Raw genomic sequence first — 19,444 nt, 5'->3', positions numbered from 1 at the left:
GCCGCAAGCTGTCACAGCCGGGTGCTCACACTGAAGATGCCGGCACCAGGAACACAGGGTGGCCGGTGACATGGACTGTGGGGAGGACACTGCGGGATCGAGGGACAGGTACTTGTCCATTTTTTAAAAAATCAGCAGATACAGTTTTTGTAGCTGCTGGCTTTTATTTTTTGTATTTTCACTGGAACTCCACTTCAAGTAAGTATGTTTAAATTCTCAACAGAGATTTGAATATTTATCCTAAATAGCTTAATACCTAATGAATTAAACACATACATTAATTTTAATACAGTGGTTTAATGATTATTTTGCTAGCCACTTGTTATTGATGGTACTTTTTTGAGGGGTAGGATTTGTTTCTGTCATTTATAAGTATCTTACAACACTAAGAGCCAATTCTCACCAGTCCAGTCAGCTGTGATATGTAGAGTGCTTGCATGTTAAAGTGCATTGTGCTGGGGCTGCCCAAGACACCACAGCAGATAAAATAAAGCAGCACTTTTGGCAGAACAACACACCATGCTGTGACATAAGTGTACTGAGAGGTTTATTAAAGTGCACTGCATCAAGGAGTAGTAATGTGCATGTGTGTTACAGCATTGCAATCGTTTGAATGGGCCTTTAATGTATAAAAATGTGTAATTAATCAGCTGGTACCAACCGGTATTGTTCTAAAGCACTTGCCATTTTTTTGCATTTTAGAATACCTATTTTCTCTGTTATACTGGTGTAGCGCTACACCCATAGGAGCGACATGAATACTGTCCAGGTCCTACCCAGTTACTTTGCCCCGCAGCCAGGCACATAGTCTCATTCACACATTTCTCCAATAATCAGTCTAGGTGTCTTGTTTTTGTTGTAGTTTTTATTTTTAGGGAACGTGGATAGGGACGAGGAAGATGAGTGGGGCACTCCAAAAAATAGGAAATATATACACTTGAGTACTTTATCTAATAGTTACATAGTTAGTCTGGCTGAAAAAAGACAAAAGTCCATCCAGTTCAACCATATTAAAAAAAAAAAGTTATAATTCTGCACCCACAGTTGATCCAGAGGAAGACAAAAAACACAGCAAAGCATGATCTAATTTGCTCCTGCAGGGCAAAATATTCCTTTCTGATCCCCCAAGAGGCAATCTGATATTTCCTGGATCAACTTTACCTATGAATGTTAGTATCCAGTTATATCCTGTGTATCCAAGAAAGAATCCAGGCCTTTTTTAAATCAATCCACTGAGCCGTCCAGAACCAACTCTTGAGGGAGTCTATTCCACATTTTCACAGCTCTCACTGTGAAGAAACCTTTCCGTGTTTGGAGATTACATTTCTTTTCCTCCAGACTTAAAGAGTGCCCCCTTGTCCTCTGTGATGACCTCAGGGTGAATAACTCTACACCAAGTTCACTATATGAACCACTGATGTATTTATACATGTTGATCATATCCCCCCTTAATCTGCTCTTCTCAAGAGAGAATAAATTCAGTCCCTCTAATAGCTGAGCTTCTCAATGCCTCCTATCAGTTTGGTTGCCCTTCTCTATACTTTCTCAAATTTTTTTTGCGAATTGGTGGCCAAAATTGAACTGTATAGTTCAGATGAGGTCATACTAATGATTTGTACAGGGATAAAATGATACATCTCTCTGTGGAGTCTATATCTCTTTTAATACAAGAAAGTATTTTGCTCACTTTAGAAACAGCAGCTTGGCATTACATGGCATTATTAGGCTTATGATCTACCAGAACTCCCAGATCCTTCTCCACCATTGATTCCCCCAGTTGCACTCCCCCTAGTATGTATGATGCATGCATATTCTTAGCCCCCAAGTCCATAACTTTACATTTATCAACATTAAACCTCATTTGCCACATAGTTGCCCAATTAAACAGAGCATTGAGGTCAGCTTGTAAATTGGAGACATCCTGTAAGGACATTATTCACCTGCACATCTTGGTGTCATCTGCAAAGACTGAAAATGTATTTTTAATCCCAGGCCCTATATTGTTTATAAATATATTAAAAAGTAAGGATCCCAATACTGAACCTTGGGGTACACCACTAACAACCATTCAGAGTATGAATCATTAACCACTACTCTCTGAATACGATCTTTTAGCCAGTTTTCTATCCATTTACATACAGATTTGTCCAAGCCTGTAGACTTTACCTTACACATTAGCCATGTGTGGGGAACTGTGTCAAACATTTTTGCAAAATCCAAGTATACCACGTCCACCACCACCCCTCTGTCAAAGGTTTTGCTCACCTCCTAATAAAAAGAAATCAGATTTGTTTGACAACTTCTGTCTTTCATGAATCCATGCTAGCTGTTGCTTAAAATATAATTTTCCAGCAAGAACATATCTATGTGGTCTTTTATTAATCTCTCCAGTGTCTTCCCAACTATAGATGTTAAACTAACATGTCTATAATTACTTGATAAAGATTTTGACCCCTTTTAAAATATAGGTACCACATTGGCCTTACGCCAATCCAGTGGTACTATGCCAGTCATTAAAGAGAAATAATGGCTTTGAAATGACAGAGCTCAATTTTTTAAGGACGTGTGGGTATATGCCATCCAGTCCAGGTGCTTTATTCACTTTTATTCTGTCTAAATATTTCTGGATCATATCAGTTGTGAGACAATGTGGATCATCTGGAGCTGTGTCAATACCATGCCCATTATGAACAAGAGCTCCCCCTTACTCCTTTGTATACACAGAGCTGAAGAAGGTATTTAATAAATTTGCCTTCTCCAGTCACCCACTGTAGATTATTTTGTAAAGGGCCTACATGCTCGGACCTGACTTTTTTACTATTAATATATTTGAATAACTTTTGGGGGTTGGTCCTGCTATCTTTTGCAATCTGTCATTCGTTTTCAATTTTGGCAGCCTTTATTTCCTTTTTGCATATTCTTTTATATTCTTTGTAATGTTTAAGCAATGATAGCATTCCTTAATTTTTTATTTAATAAAAGCTCTTTTTTTATTTATTTATAGCTTTTTTAACTTTGCCCGTAAGCCACATAGGTTTGATTTTTAGCCTTTTAAATTTGTTGCCTAAGGAAATATATTTTGCAGTGTGTTCACATACAGTCTTTTTGAAGAACTCCCATTTCTGTGTCCTGTTCATTGATGCCAATATTCCCTCCCAGTCTAAATCTTGGCGAGCAGCTCTCAGCCTTGAAAAATTAGCTCTCTTAAAATTGAGTGTTTTTATTTTTGCCATATGTGCTTGTTGTTTACAGCTAACAATAAATGAAATCATGTTATGGTCACTCCTACCCAGATGTTCTTTTATGTGGAGATTCGTAATAAGCTCTGCATGGTTTGAGATTACCAAGTCCAGCAGAGCATCATTCCTAGTTGGGGCCTCTATGAACTGTACCATTAAAATTTTCATGTAGTAGGTTTATAAATCTTTGCCCTTTAACTGTTCCAGCAGTACCATTACTCCAGTCAATTTCTGGGTAATTAAAATCCCCCATTATCACTGTCCCAGCCCTTGTAGCCCTTTTTATCTGTGTAAGGAGCTGAGTCTCCATCTCCTCATTAACATTGGGAGGTCTATAACAAACTCCAATAATTACCTTTGTAGTACACAGCCCCATGTGCAGTTCCACCCATAATGCTTCAGCCTCATCACACTCTCCATCAACTAGGTCCTCTTTCACACTCACTCTGAGATCACTTCTCACATAGAGACAGACACCACCACCTTTCCTTTTTACCCTGTCTCTCCGAAAGAGAACATAGCCAGGAATATTAATGGCCCAGTCATGTGAAGAATGAAGCCAAGATTCAGCAATACCAATTAAATCATAGTTCCCTTCATGCACCAAAGCTTCCAACTCACCTATTTTGCTTGGCAGACTTCTGGCATTGGTGAACAAACACTTTAATTAATTGACAGCTTTTGCACACGTATTTTGCATATTTTTTATTTTTATACAAATGATACCAATTTCAATGGTTGTTTGTAGCATGGGAACCTTCTTATCATCTGCCATAGCCCTCCCCCCATCTTTCCCCATTCCACCCACCAATAAGAACTGACCCCTGTCTGATCTGTCTACCCCATTATAATCTAATTCTCCCTTTCCCCTTTATCCTAGTTTAAATACTCCTCCATCCTCCCCATAAACCTCTCCCCCAGCACAGCAGACCCCCTTCCATTTAGGTGCAAACCATCTCTAGCATATAGGTTGCACCCCAATGAAAAGTCAGCCCAGTCCTCTAGAAACCCAAATCCTTCCTCTTACTCCTGGTCTTTAGCCATGCATTTAGTTCTCGAATCTCCCCCTAGTTCTTTAAAATGTTTTTTTTAAGGAGCCTCCACCTTCCATGTATTCTGTCATTGTTTCCAACATGGACCAAGACAGCTGGGTCATGCCCAGCCCCTCCCAGTAATTTATCAACCTAATCCACCACATGCCGAACCCTGGCACCAAGGAGAAAGCAAACCTGGAGGTAAATTATTCTATCAGTCCTTCTGATTGTAGAATCCCCTACTACCACCAACTGTCTAGGCCTTCCTGCACTACTCTTACCACCCCTCCCAGTTTGTCTGCCCTCCCGGCTGTTAGGGATAGCAGTGACCTCCAGGGCTGCCACACCTGAGCTTGCCACCCCCACATCTTCACCCAACTTGGCAAATCTGTTTAGGTGCACAAACCCTGGCCTGGCCTTCCTTTTCTGTGATCCCCTACCACTCCTTCTCACTGCAGTAACCCATCTTCCTACCTGATAATCCTGATTAGCCCCTCCACCAATCCCATTAGCTGCCTGCTCAGGGAGCAGAAGACCCCTTTCAAGGTTGTTGGTTCTGCCCAGTGTTGCAACTTGCTCCTCCAGATCTCTAAAACGAGCTTCCAGAAGGGCAATCCACTCACATCTGTCGCAGCGGTATCCATCCTGGAGCTGTTGCTCCATTGTTGCATACATGCGGCACACTGTGCACTGCACAAAACGTTCAACCCTGCTAGCACTCATATCCCAGTTACAATACTAATATTTCTAATAGGACATATTGGTTGTCACTTACAGGTTAGTAGACTCCTGTTTTAATCTCCTGTTTTCCACTTTGGTTTTTTAACTCCATGTATCAAATGTCCACTTAGTCAAAGGTCCAGGAAGCAAAAAACAGGCAAGCTCAAGAATGAGCAAGCTCTGAGGGAGCTCTACAGCACGTTATATAGTACCTGGAGCACCTGTGACCAATTAACCCCTCCCCTTAATTAGCAGACTGAAGGAAGGCAAGGAAAGGGAAAAAAATACTATCTAAAAAGTGACAGAAAAAGCGATTTAAAAAAGTAAAAGGTTTTAGCAAGACCCAAATAAGAAAATAGAACAACTACAAGCACCAGCAATCACTAGCAGTCAAAACTGTTTTTCACTCTCCACTCAAATTTCCCACTCTTTTTAGCTATCAGCCAGCAAAAAGTGCCAGATCTTCAGGATAAGCTATATTGGACTTCTTGCTTGAATCAAACAGTGGACTTCAGCTTTAAGGCAGTAGTAGAAAAAATTAGTAGTAGTAGCAGAAAAAGTGGTAGTAGTAGCAACATCTTTAGAGCCCCAGAGCTGTGTACCTTTAAAAGTCATCCAGGGGGACAAAGCTCTTCGGAACACCAGCCTGTGTTCCCTTTGCATAGACCCACAGCTGACCTCCTAGCACCGGAGGGGGTAAACAGCACTCAGTCTCTAAGATCCTTTAAGGATGTCTGTACTCACAAGGCCCAAGAGCAGCTGGATACCAGACCAGATCTTTAGTTGACAATCCCTCAGTCAGCATAGCAGAACCCGGGTCTCAGTATTCAGGCCCTCAGGCCTCCCATAGGAGCCTGCATGGCAGTAGCTGCCTGAGAAGGCAACATGCTCTCTCTCTCAGGCTGGATCAGTCCTGGGCAGGAAAGAACCCAGAGCCACATCTGCTCCTTGAATATATTTAGAGTTACCCAGCATGCCTTAGAGCCCCTCTCTCTGGGATAGGCTGAAACTGTATCAATATTCAAGCTGCCATCTGCATAACTCCACACCTATCATCCAGAAACTTCCAAAGTTTCCTGGATACAGAGGAAGCTAGGCAGGCTGACAGCAGCTGAGCACACAGAGCAGACTTTACTGAGTGATCACAGCTCACCAAGTACAGTGAGTTAACTATGCTTTTTCCTAACACACAGTGGCATCCCAAGGCAGGTGCGGGGTGTGTGGTCCGCACCGGGTGACACCGACCGCAAGGGGTGACACCGGACCCGCTCCACAAAAAAGTAAGTTGTAAAGCAAGCCGACAAACCATCTTGGAGCGGATCTGCAGATTGAGCATAATGGATTGGAGTCCATTATGCTCAATCCGCAGATCCAATCCATCCTGCGAGGATCGTTGGCTTTCTTTACAACTTACCTTTGCTTGGAGCGGGTCCGGTATCACCCCCTTTAGGTTGCATGCCGACGATCCTGCGGGGATCGTCGGCATGCAACCTATACGGGGTGACACCGGACCCTCTCCAAGCAAAGGTAAGTTGTAAAGAAAGCCAACAATCCTCGCAGGATGGATTGGATCTGCGGATTGAGCATAATGGACTCCGATCCATTATGCTCAATCTGCAGATCCGCTCCATCCTGCGAGGATTGTCAGAGGGGGTGTCACCAAGTGTTACCACACCGGGTGACACCAATCCTAGGGACACCTCTGCTAACACATATTTACCTCCACTCAACTGCAGAATGACAACTACATTTACCTCACAAAAACACAACTAATTCTATCTATTTAACCCTGACACCTACTTAAGAAGGTGCTACACTGGTTATCAGTACTTTAATAAAATAAGAACAGTAACAGTGGTTTATTATTTTTTGTTTTTTAATATTATCATTAACAGCTATTTATATATGTATTTATCACTGAATCCAGAATGCCTTTTGTTCAGTTTATACTTTTATATATTAGTGATTACAGGAATGTGTAATGCATTGTCAGTTTTTGTATGTTTTTATATCTCTATCATTTGAAAAATGCAGCTGCAATCTATGAAATGGCCTGCACAGACGTGGCCTACTTAAAAGAAAAGCAGCTTCACTGCATATAATACTCTTCATAAACCAAGAATTAACATATAATGTTACATTTAAACAGATGACTTTGCATGCTTGGCCTCTTTCTGTCAGTTTTGAAAGCCATATAAACAATGAACACGCTGCATATAGAAAGTTATAATGCTCAGCTCACAAGCTCCACCTTTAGGAAGCAGAAATGGTGTTTATTAAGCCCAGTGCAGCATTGATAGGTAGAATCATGTAAAACTGAGCCTGTCATATATTACCTAGCCTAACTTCTGCACATAATGTACATCAAGAATGACATTTCATATTGGTGTATTATATTTCACATCAGGTTTCATTTTACGCACAAGAACAGAGTATGCAATAGCATACTGTTTAGCACTCTCCGAATGGCTGGGGTTTGCCAATGTGCTATATTAAGGCACAATTAGGCCTCTAAATCAAATCCATATAGTGCCCGATACACATACAGTACACCTAGAATTTTTTTTTTTAATTTAGACACAGCACTGCCATAAACTGAGTTTCACCTCTGGATCAAAGACTGATTTTACAATATGCACATGTATACTCTGTATGTAGCGGTGTGAGCCACATTGCTTGGATTTCACTGTTAGTACTTTTATTTATCTCTGTGAGATGTATACAATAGCAGAAACTCCCTTGTTGCACTTTGCCCTCTCGTTCCCCAATGTTATGCTCTAGATAAAGACTTTTATTTTATCTTTTTCTGTTTTTGTGGTATCTAGACCAGTAATGGCCAATTTAAAATCAATAGGCTGGCTAGGTTACCCCTGTAACCTTCCCAATTTGCCATTACAGCTATAGTTCCTTGTAAGTCCTAAGGAAAAATGTTTATAGCTGAACTCTGGCACACAAAAAAATCATTACAATATATTCTTCAATAGCAAAAGAAGAATATAAGTCCACTTCGTTGACAAACAAATGCCTTTGCTAACCCAGTTATTGTGTTGTACATAACCTGTGCAGAGAGCAGAACTCTAGGAGGGGCCTAGCATGAAAAATGGTTCATTTACTAAAGGCAAATAGGCTTTGCAAGGGAACTTTCCAATATTATAGTGAATGAGGTAAAAATGCACTTTGCAAAGAATATTCAATCACATACAGGTGAAATTTGGAAAAAAAAATACAGATTTTTGCTTGCACATGATTGGATGATGGAATTCAGCAGAGCTTTATCTCATTAAAAAGCTTAATGAACATTCCTCTGTATAGTGAACAGCCTGTTTGTCTTTAGTAAATCAACTCCAATGTTTCTCACCAGATTATTGCACAGATCTAGAATGAATACATCAAGATTCAAGTAAGAATATACATGCCTCTTGTATTTAGACAAAAATTGCTTGTCATGGAGATCAGCTTTAATATCGCTGGTGGAAAATGCACCTTGTTGCTCAATTTTTACATCTTGCCACTCAGTATTGAACTACTCTTTACTACAATGGCATATTGATAATCTTTCTATTACCATTACATATTTTGCTGAGCATCCTTAGAAGGAACAGAAGACCCCAACTGGAGCCCATTAATGGGCTTAGTCACTGAACAGTACAAGAAGAATTAGCTTAAAAGGGATCATTCTATTAAAGCCTATATGATTGATTCAAACGATCATTGAGGGTGCCATGCCTTCCTTACACCTGTTTACTGAAATAGCCAGTTTATGTAACAAGCTGCCCACCAGCCTTGTACATGCAACAAGGTAGCATAGGTATAGAATATTTAGTATAAGCATTATTTAGCAATTTTCCAATATCTTAGGAAATTAACAAAAAAATAATCCGATAACCACTGGAAGAAACTATGTAAACTGCAGGTGTTAAAGGTTCAATAAAAAGCTGCTAGTTCTTCATTGAAAAGCTGCTAGTCCTTCATTGTAACCAGTAAAATGAACTCTGCTTAAATGAGACCATTTAATGCACTTAAGAATTAGCAATAAGAATTATGTCTCTAATGACATATTTCAGCAAGGGGATCTAAATTTTAAAGCAGAACTTTACCCGTAACAACTAGATAAAAAATAATGTTCTTTAGCAAGGAACATACATTCCACATTAATAATTATGCTACCAAAATTAGTTTGTGCTGTAAATTGCCTCCAGCATTCTTCCTATTTCTTCTTGCTGGAGGCTGCCATTTTGCTGAAGTCCAGAGTCCTGTGCAGTAGAAAATCTTTAGGCTGTCAGCAGATCAGCCTCTGCAAATTCAACACAGTGCCTACACTGAGCATGTGCAGAGCAGGGCGAGACTGTGTATTACTGAATTTTAAACTGTTTGCTGTGTGCCTTAAACAATCACACTGACATAACAAATAATCACTGTGATGTGTGTGATCATTATGTCTACTACACAGAGCTGGCAATCATAGGAAAAAAACATATTAGACAGATTACAGTGATTAGTCGGGTCAGCTGTGTGAATGCTTTTGCACAACAAATTTCTTATAAATAGACCCCTTAGTTTCTCATACTAAAACAATGGAAGGTATATCATTCTAAAAAACTCACTACTCATCTATCTCCTAATGCTGTGAAAGTGTATATTTAAAACAAATGGAGACGTGTGGATCCTCCCTCCATTTGCCAATGGATCTTGCTATTAAATGAAACTTACTGTATGGAGGATCTTACCACTTCATTAAAAAGTCAGGAAGACAGACTTTAATCCACTTTGTTTTATTGGAATGACGTTCAATTCACATCAGAATACTGCACCTACATCTTACCCATGTTCATCATCAGGATAACTCCAGGCATGGAATACCTGGAGCATTCAGATAGTTTAATAGTTTACCCACCTTTATTACATGATCACTATTTGGAGAGAGGACCAGATGTATCTATCTACTGCCCCTCTTTGGTCTTTCTCCACTTTTCCCTGTCAAATTCCAACCTCACTTTTTCCTATGCAATCCCTGATTACATAAAGAAAGTTGTTCTTCTATGCACTCCTTCACAGTCTTGCACCCTACCACCTGTTTGACTGCATCTTGGAGCTTCATGCCAACTGTTATCATTTGACTGTCTATTGTTGCACTATGTTTAATGCTTTGATGCTGAAATTTGTCTATCAGTCCAATAAATAGTCTATTTCAGCTCCAAGTGAGCCATGTTGGCAATATACACCACTCAATGGAATGTAACTTTACTGTGTTAAATGTTGATTGGTTAAATAAAGAACTGACCTTGTGAAAACGTATTGTGTAACATTTTGCTATACAGCAGTATTTTATGTAAGCCACAGAAGCACAGTGTGATTACACTTATGCAGCAGATTACTGTATTTAGCTGAAGCTGTGCTCTGATGAGTCATTTGATTGATCAGAGCTGCGTAATACAAATATAAGTTTTCAATGAAAAGGTTTTTCCAGATGTTTTCTAGGTGTACATGATTTTCTAGAATCATAAAAACAGTACAGTTGATGTAATTCAAGATTGCACATTCAGAATGGATGCCCAAAGACTGATCTCTGATTTAAGATGACCATTAGTAGTCTATTCAATGATCTCACCAAATAAGAATCAGTTGTGGAAGTTTTAATTTGATTGTCTCTTGCTTGGTAGCCTGGATATACAGTACAATAGCTCCCTTGTTCTCTAAAATAAACTTATAGGATATGAAAGTGTATAGTTGTGTGGAAATAGGGGATTCTTTTTTTTTGCTTTATTTAATGTATCCAACCACCATTTAACACATGAGTACTTTAGAAGTCAAATAGCCCAGGCCATGTTAAGCCCTAGCATTCCCTCTGTCCATACTAAAAAAAATCCAATTATTTCAAATGGAATATAAAGAAATTGCAAGGAAATATCATTCAAAACATGGCCTGTCTACAATATACAATGTATTAGCTCAGAGTATTTAGAAATTGTGTTCTACTAGAAGTACATTTGGCATTAATACTTGTACTCTATTGTACATGTTAGAGTGAGTTTTTAAATCCTCTTTCACTATACAGTTCATTTATCTTCATTTAGGCTGTACCTGGATCTTATATTCAGGCATTTCCTAATCCCTCTCTGTGTCTGATCCGCAGGTTGTTGTTTCGTAACGTTTTATACAAGAAAAGCAGCACTGGAAGCACAGAACGCATTGCACAATATTAAAACTTTACCTGGGGTGAGTACATTCTTCTTCTCCTTGACACTGTGTCATGATTAAATGTCATTTATTTGTTCTGTTTATTGCTAGGGAATAGCTCTCTTTCCAAAGAACCAATGGGGAAATGATGAAGTGTGAACTGCTCAAAATGACTGGGCTGCAATGGACTTGTGATGGTGTCGGGCTAATCCCTTAATTGTCTCAGTCAGATGGCTTTGTGTAGAGTATAGAAAATGTACTTTAGGCTTTATCTAGGAAACAAGCATTACATTACTGCCTTACAGTTATAATCCTGTTTTTCTTTTTTTTTTCTTTTTTATCATTATTGAAACAAACACAGTAAACCAAATTTAGAAAGGGAGTGTCAGGCTTGCTACATGCAGCTGGTGCAACCACAATCATGAAAAGATTATATGGCAATTAAATTATGAATTTATTGGGAAAAAAATAACTAGAGGTAACTAAAAAATGTAAAATGTAATTTTTACAGTACTGACTGTATGTTTCCCACACCATGTTCATTGGTATGCAACCAAAATGACCTTTTTGATGTCCAAGCAAGTCCCCTTCCCATCTCTTAATCCACTGGTGCGTACATTGTGCAGTAAGGACATACATCAAAACTGATTCATAAACACTGTTCTTGCCATGATGCTATGCACATTTTTGGCTCATTGATAGCATGATGCCAGTTAGAAATGACACGCAGTATATTTTAACAACTAATCTTGAGTAGAAAACAGTTTTGCTCTATAAACTGTAAAAGGATGATGGCTAATTGAATGTAGTGGGTTATAGAAGGAGTGTAGGCTGCCCAGCAGCTTCGTTTTTAGCATTTATGCCTTGCAGCAATGGGGTTCTAGGTTGCAATCTCAACCAGAACCCTGTTTGTATTCAGTTTGCATGTTCTCCTTTTGATTGTGTGGTTTTCCTCTGGGTACTCTGGTTTCTTCCCACATTTCAAAGACATGCTAGTAGGTTCATTGGCTCCTGGTTAACTTTGCCTAGTATGTGTGTAAAAACTGGTTATGTATGTGTTATCACATGTTTTATGCCAATTGTAAGCTTGTGCAAAAGGGAAGGTTAAGAAAAGACATGGCAACCTAGCTTGTAAAAAACTCTCCAAGAAAGTTTTATAGAAAGGCTCTAAAGCATATCAGACATAGTGTCTAGAGAGCTGGCCAAGATTGCCCAGCCAGATATGACTGAATGGATATAACACACGTATGAAATTTACGCGTTTGGATCTTAAATGGGGGAGAGAGTCACATCAGTGTTATTGCAGATAATTCATCTGTTCAGATGCACACAATTATAGGTTATTCAGTATTCTAATATACAAGCAGAAGCACCGCTTACTTTAAGATGTGCTATGGAACACCACACGTTATAACTTAACGTAAAAAGTGTCATTTGATGATCTTGTTGATTAACTAAAAACGTTGTAAAAATAATATTGCCAACGGAAAATAAAGTGATACAATAGAATTGTAATAAAGCAGACCTTCACTCATTATCTTTCCTTCCTCTTCTCTGTTCCCAGCCAACTTCGTTTTTTACAGTAAGAGAATATATATATTTTTAGCAAATACCTTTTTAAGTCAGCATTCCCTCACTCCCAGATTCCTCACCTAGACAAGAAATCTGTACTCTGCCACCCGTAGCCTTAACCTTAGGATATATATGTCACACACCCCAAGAGGCTATGGAGCTGAAGTATCGAAATGTTTTGACCTTTCAGTCCTATTCAAGATAATCAGCATGCCTGTGCATTAGTGGGATGAAGGGAGCATCATCAGGGGCCAGCTGTGCAAAGGACTAAAAGACAGATGACTCCTGATTTAAAAGAGAAGTGTGGGAATCAAAAATAACAAATACTGACCTAGATGGCTGCAGCATGAATCCCAGCTGCAGTTGTCACTTACCAGCTCTACAATGAGAACTGAGCAATCAAAGACTGCTGATCACTCAGTTCTTGGTCTTCAGTGAGCAGCCAGTGACTGTCAGTCACCTCTCTCTGCTCTGCCACTCCAGTGCTTACTAGAGCATCAGGCTGTGGCAGTGGTACACTGAGAGGCTGAGCCAGCTGCCGGTCCGGACATCGGGGTGGATCCCAACTTTTAAGTCAGGATCTCTCCAGAGCCTGGAATGACTGAGTAGCATCAACCAACAGCAAACTTTAGCCCACTGTCAGCTGAAAATGGGTCATGGGGTGCAGAACTAAGTGCTCTCCTATGATCCACAGAAGTAGGGCCAAAAGAGCTTTGGCCCTACTTGTTTTTTCAGATAGTGGTACAGGATGGGACTTAAACAATGAGTAAGAAAAGTACAACACTAGATTCAATGGGCTATATGAGTATGTTTATCCTACGTAAAGTAGTGTCAAAGGTAAGTGGAATGTAGAAATAAAATTAACATTTGTGGACAAGAGTAGTTTATCTTTAATTGCCTGCTATGAAAGCTCTTACCTTTAAGATGCTGATAATTTCATTTTGAAATGTATGAAAGCATTCTAAAACCTGTGGTTACAATAAGCTATTCTGAAATATTAATGCTTGTAAGAAATCATGTGACCTGTTCTTTTAGAATATAAATATTGTTATGCTAATGACTGATAAACAAGAGCTTAGCAAGGGAAATGTGCAATGGTGCGAACAACATTTATCATCTTCAATGTAAAGCATAAATATTTGATTTCTGACATATATTTATCACCTTTAACAAGTCACTTCTTACAAATGGCCTCAAGCTTTAAGAATAAATGGTTTATTCTTAGTACAGCAACTGATTGTACCCAGGTTTGTCTACAGTACTTCAGACATCACCAGTATTTTTAGAATTATTCTATGCTGCTAGTATTGAGAATAGTGCCTGAACAGCTTCCATGTTCATTTGTATCATGACCAGTAGCCATTTAGTAAATAAATGTGGCAGTCTTTCAAAATTCATGCCATACACAGTATCATTTAATTGGATAATTTAGCATTAGCTGCATTAATTGGGTTAGTAAGCCTTTGAGATATTAAAACCTGATGCTTTCCCTTGGAGAATAATTATCATCTAGACAACAAAAATGCACAGAGAGGTTTTCTTAGTCCTACAGCGCTACAATATCGGTCTCACATGTGGTGGCAGCATACATGAGGAAACAACCATACGGTATATGCCATTCACTGCTTTCTTATTCATCTGTCATAAAAATGTTCAGTAAGGATTGCTTTGTATCAGCAAAATTGTCTTACAGCAAAAAAACACCAAATACTTTTATTTTTATGATTACTAAAACAGGTATAGGAGAAGGAATTGCTACAATTGCAATAGTGACTGGACCTAAGATAGGAAAACTGCACTGTAACCTTTGCTTTTTTCATCACTGTTAGGTTGCTTCCTTACTCTTTAATAAACATATACTTACTTTCTGAAGTACTATAGTTTTCCTTAAAAAAGCAACTGTTCATTCCTAACTATAAAGACACTCATGAAAAGCTTTGGTGCACAACCTTTCTCTTTGCAGATGGTATCTGTCTGAGTTGGATCAGCTTGTATAAGTTGACATGCCCTTGGCTTTCCCACCACACCCGCAGCCTACAGGCCTTATGGCATCTTTTCATCTTTATTTTGTGAAAACTGTTCTGGAAGTCTGCAGTGACAGATCAGTACACACTTTCTTTTGGGAATACTGTTTGGGAGAAAGGTGTGACAAAGGCTGTCTTCAGAGCATTGCTTAACATGCTTCCAGGTTGCTCTGATGGATATTTCAGGGCAGAGAGAGATGAAAAGATGGAGGAGATGGAGATGAATTAGGCACCTTGAAACCACAGCTCCTTGCTTTTGGATCATGGTACCATTCTGACAACATAAATCTAATCACATTCTGTTTAACATTTCCAAGGAAAGTTATCACATGAAAGCCTGAAATGTAATTGTGTATGTATTGAGCACCTTTAGGTTTTCTTTTACTCTAGTTGTTATAAATCAACATAATCTGTTTTCCAAAAGGTAAAGCTTATTTTCAAATGGCACTACAGTGTTTTGAAGTTAAATTATTGCCTGCTTTCACATTCAGAATCAGGGACAAGTTCAAGATTTTAATTGGTGCGCCAACATTTTTTCTTTCACTAAATACTTTAATTCTATGTATGTATTCAGATCTGAATCATTCATTTAATTTCTTCTAGTTTGTACAGAAGAGAAGAATTTAGGTAGAGGTTAGATTGGTCTGTTTTGAAGATGCACATAGATATTGCAATCATTGCCTAATCCAGCTAAAATCAGCATGATGGGGCAACAACAATTATTTAAAGGCTAAGTTCACTTTTGGATCGTGTTACGCATTACACCAGTATTTATGGTGTAACATGCACCAGCTGGGAGTTCCTCTCCCCCACACATGTTGCATTATTCATTCACAGCAATCTGGGAATTAAAAAACTATAAGTCCAGACTGCCACTGCAGCAGACAGCTTGTAGTTCTCAATGGACTGTGAGGGCACTGATGAGTGCCCTTGTAGTTCCTTGACACTTTCTCCAGTTTTCAAATAGAAAGCCTATACAGAGGTACCAGCAAGAAAGCTGGAGAATGTGTCTGCAGGAGCCTGAGATTGCTCCCACAATACACTGATTGCAGGTGCAATTCTTTGCAAACTCCTTTGCAAAATAATAAGAATTAAAAATAAAAAAATATATTTTTTCCTAAAATATATGTGCATTTATTAATTTTTTCCCAAAGGGGAACTTATCCTTTAATACCCCTTGAGCACTTTTATTGAAGCTCAGAAACCTAGCTAGAGTAAGAGGACAAGCCTAGAAGCAGATGTAGACCTTAGGCTTTCTTTTGTCATGTCCTAATAGTATTAGACCTTTAGTAAACTGATAGTATTGCAAAGTGTGTGTGTGGGGGGTGCACGTTCGAGTCAAGCACAGAGCATAATATACAGTACCGAAAATGAATGCTGCTGCCAGGCTCATCCACCTTACTAGCTATTCAGTGTCCATTACCCCTCTCTGCCAATCTCTCCATTGGCATCTGATCACCTTACAAATAAAATTTAAATAACTAACGAATCCAAAAGCCATCCACAACTTTGCCCCCAGATAAATCACTCATTTTGTCACAAAATACCAACCAAACCATTCTCTTTGTTCCTCCCAAGACCTCCTGCTCTCTAGATCCCTTGTCTCCTTGTCCTTCCATGCTTGTCTCTAGGACTTCTCTAGAGCCTTTCCCATCCTTTGGAACTCCTTACCCCTATCCATCCAACTATCTCCTACTCTATTCACCTTTAGATAATCCCTGAAAACACATCTCTTTAGAGAGGACTATCTTGCCTCTATGTAACAACTCTACTTGTATTTTCTCCATCAATTTTTCCCCTACACTTGACCTTTTGTATCACATGACCCTCCCTTTTATAATGTAAGCTCTAATGAGCAGGACCCTCTGATTCCTATTGTACTGAATTATATTGTAATTGTACTGTTTTCCTTCATTTTATAAAGTGCTGCACAAACTGAAATGATCTTGGGGAAGGTTTTTGGCTTCTGAAACAAAAGCTCTGTTTAAATTGTAGAAAAAAAAACTTGACCCAATCCAAGTTTGTTTGTTTATTTTTTTTAATGGGTTGCATTGGCTGAAGTGTGCTTAGGCCCCAATACTGATATTGTCTCTCTGCTGGGCACATCAGAGTTATGCCACACTGAAGCTTGTATTTTATGTCCCACGCATAAAACTAAACTGTGGTAGGAAGCCTGCAGCCTATGACAGACATCCCTCTGTTTATCATTGCAGAGAGAATTACAGGATTGAAGGATCACATTATTATTATTATACAGGATTTATATACCACCAACGGTTTGCTCAGCGCTTTACATTATAGTGGAAGACAATACAGTAACAATACAGTTCAATGCAAGAGGGATTTGAAGGCCCTGCTCCTTGGAGCTTACAATCTAGGAGGGAGGAGTGAATGGTACAATAGGTAATAACTTTGGGGGATGGACTGGTTGGAAGAGTAGAGGATTCCAGTATTAGCAGAGGGCGGGATAGGCTTCTCTGAAGAGATAGGTTTTCAGTGATCGCCTAAAAGTAAGTAGAGTAGGCGATAGTCTGATAGATTGGGGTAGGGAGTTCCAGAGGATGGGTGGCGCCCTGGAGAAGAATTGGAGAGGAGCATGGGAGGAGGGGATAAGGGAGCAAGAGAGAAGGATGTCTTGCAAGGAGCGGAGTGTACGGTTTGGGTGATATTTAGAGACAAGATCGGTTATGTAAATTGGGGCAGTGTTGTGGACGGCTTTATATGTCATTGTTAGTGTTTTGAATTTTATCCGTTGGGCAACTGGGAGCCAGTGGAGGGATTAACAGAAAGGGGTGGCAGATACAGAATGGTTAGTAAGGTGGATGAGTCTGGCAGCAGCGTTCATGATAGACTGGAGTGGGGATAGCCTGTGAAGAGGTAGGCCAATGAGGAGGGAGTTACAATAGTCGAGGCGTGATATGACAAGGGAGGGAATAAGTTGCTTAGTGGTTTCCGGGGTTAGGAACGGTCATATCTTGTCAGCAATTGGATCTAGGGCTGGAAGGACAGATGGGAGTCTAGGATTACACCTAGCACCCTGGCATGAGGGGATGGACTGATGATTGTGTTATCGATATTTATGGTGAAGTCAGTGGAGGGGGCACGGGCTGGGGGGAATACTAAGAGCTCAGTTTTGGAAAGGGTTGAGTTTGAGGGAGTGGAGTGACATCCATGCCGATATGTCACTTTGTAGGCTAGCGCTTCGAGTGGAGACTGAAGGGATGAGGTGAGGGGTAGGCAGATAGATTTGCGTGTCATCTGCATAGAGATGGTAATTGAAGCCGTGGGAATTTATCAAGTGACCGAGGGAGGAGGTGTAGATGGAGAAGACTTTGATAGGTTATGTAACTGATATCTTGACATCTTCCTCCTGCCACTTTTTCTTATTGTTATTGATGCAGTGCACATCTGCATTGTAAACATGTGTGCTTTTATCCACTAACTTGAAAATTGGGCCTTAGTGATATTCCTTTACCAAGAGAAAGTGAATTTATCTGAAAAACTACAAAGATCCTGCACTTTTGCTGCTACTGTGGTGTCCCTACTCTTTGGAGGCTACTAGCACTGTGAGCCATATACCCTCTTATCTAAGTAGAAACCAGTTAGAGACACAGTATTTATGTATATAAGAGGAACAAAGCACTTCATTGAAAGTAAATCTGTACCTGTTATAACATTAGTTGAGCTGCATTTACTTTAATCAGGTGGTTTGTACGTTATATGTTAAATATACAGTATATGCTTTTCTTTTATCTAAAAAAGCATGAGCTTAATGATATTTGCATTAATGTTATAAAAGTAACCTGAAGCTTTCACCTGTAATCCAGTTTGCAGTGTGTCTAATGTGATCAGCAACACTAGAGGGTGCATGAATCTGTGTGATTAGGAAGTTGTGATTTGCAAGATTGTGGAATGTGTCCAAAGAGCTGCGTGCTTCTGGTGTGTTTTCTAACCTAGTCCTTACTGTATTAGGTGCATTTCGAGTACTGCACGTGCAACCCCTGAGGTTGTTTCTAGTTACTAAATGTTATTAAATGTCATATGTGTCACTCAACTATTAGCGATGAATTGCCTAACACAGGGAAGTTCTTAAGTAAGTATCTTAGCATGCATGACTGCCCATATCAAGTCACTTGATAAAGTAGGTCTGTTGCTTTACTTTGGCTTGATAACAAAATTAGTTCTGAATTTGTAATCTGTGTACATTCATTTACTCAGTTTATATAGCTATTTAGCTATTTTTATTTTTTTCAAATTTAAAAAATAAAGGTCTCTTCACCCCTTGAAGAGACCACCAACTGACTAAACATAGATGTTGTTTACTTCTATGCTAGACTTATTTGCAGTACACACTCTTCATGCTTCTAAGTAACCCCAGGCAAGAGTAACAAAATAGAGCAGACACATTTTATTTAAACATTAACTTCAGAAGTGTAGTAGTCAGTAATATTAGAGTAAAACTTAAGTTTAGGTAGAAAAAAAAAACAATCCCCTCCAGGTGCCCTAAATACTCAGCAAGAACTTTAGTCTTTTCTGTCCCTGTTTATAAAAAAAAGATATAAACTTTGCATTAACCTTTTTTTTTAAAATACTGCTAAGTGGGAGGGTCTGCTTTTACAATAATCAACAGAGGAGTCCCACTGTTGTAAGAAAAAGAGAATCTCCTTCATAATTTTGG

The 19,444-nt window shown here is 39.2% G+C and overlaps 1 protein-coding gene across 27 annotated transcripts in view; it reads left to right on the top strand.

Annotated features, from left to right (window-relative positions):
* CELF2 (CUGBP Elav-like family member 2) overlaps positions 1-19,444 on the top strand; it is a 639,281-nt gene that overhangs the window by 415,489 nt on the left and 204,348 nt on the right. For all 27 annotated transcript variants that reach the window (XM_089686480.1, XM_089686562.1, XM_089686390.1 and 24 more), the window contains one exon: positions 11,127-11,209. In XM_089686480.1, the coding sequence (XP_089542606.1) occupies positions 11,127-11,209 (83 nt within the window). The remainder of the gene's footprint in view (positions 1-11,126; positions 11,210-19,444) is intronic.

The sequence above is a fragment of the Staurois parvus genome, unplaced genomic scaffold (assembly GCF_062004578.1).
Source record: "Staurois parvus isolate SC_StPar_1 unplaced genomic scaffold, SC_StPar_1.0 ptg000019l, whole genome shotgun sequence".
NCBI lineage: Eukaryota > Metazoa > Chordata > Amphibia > Anura > Ranidae > Staurois > Staurois parvus.
Note: the sequence above shows the minus strand (reverse complement) of the source record. Positions and strands in the feature narration are given on the sequence as shown.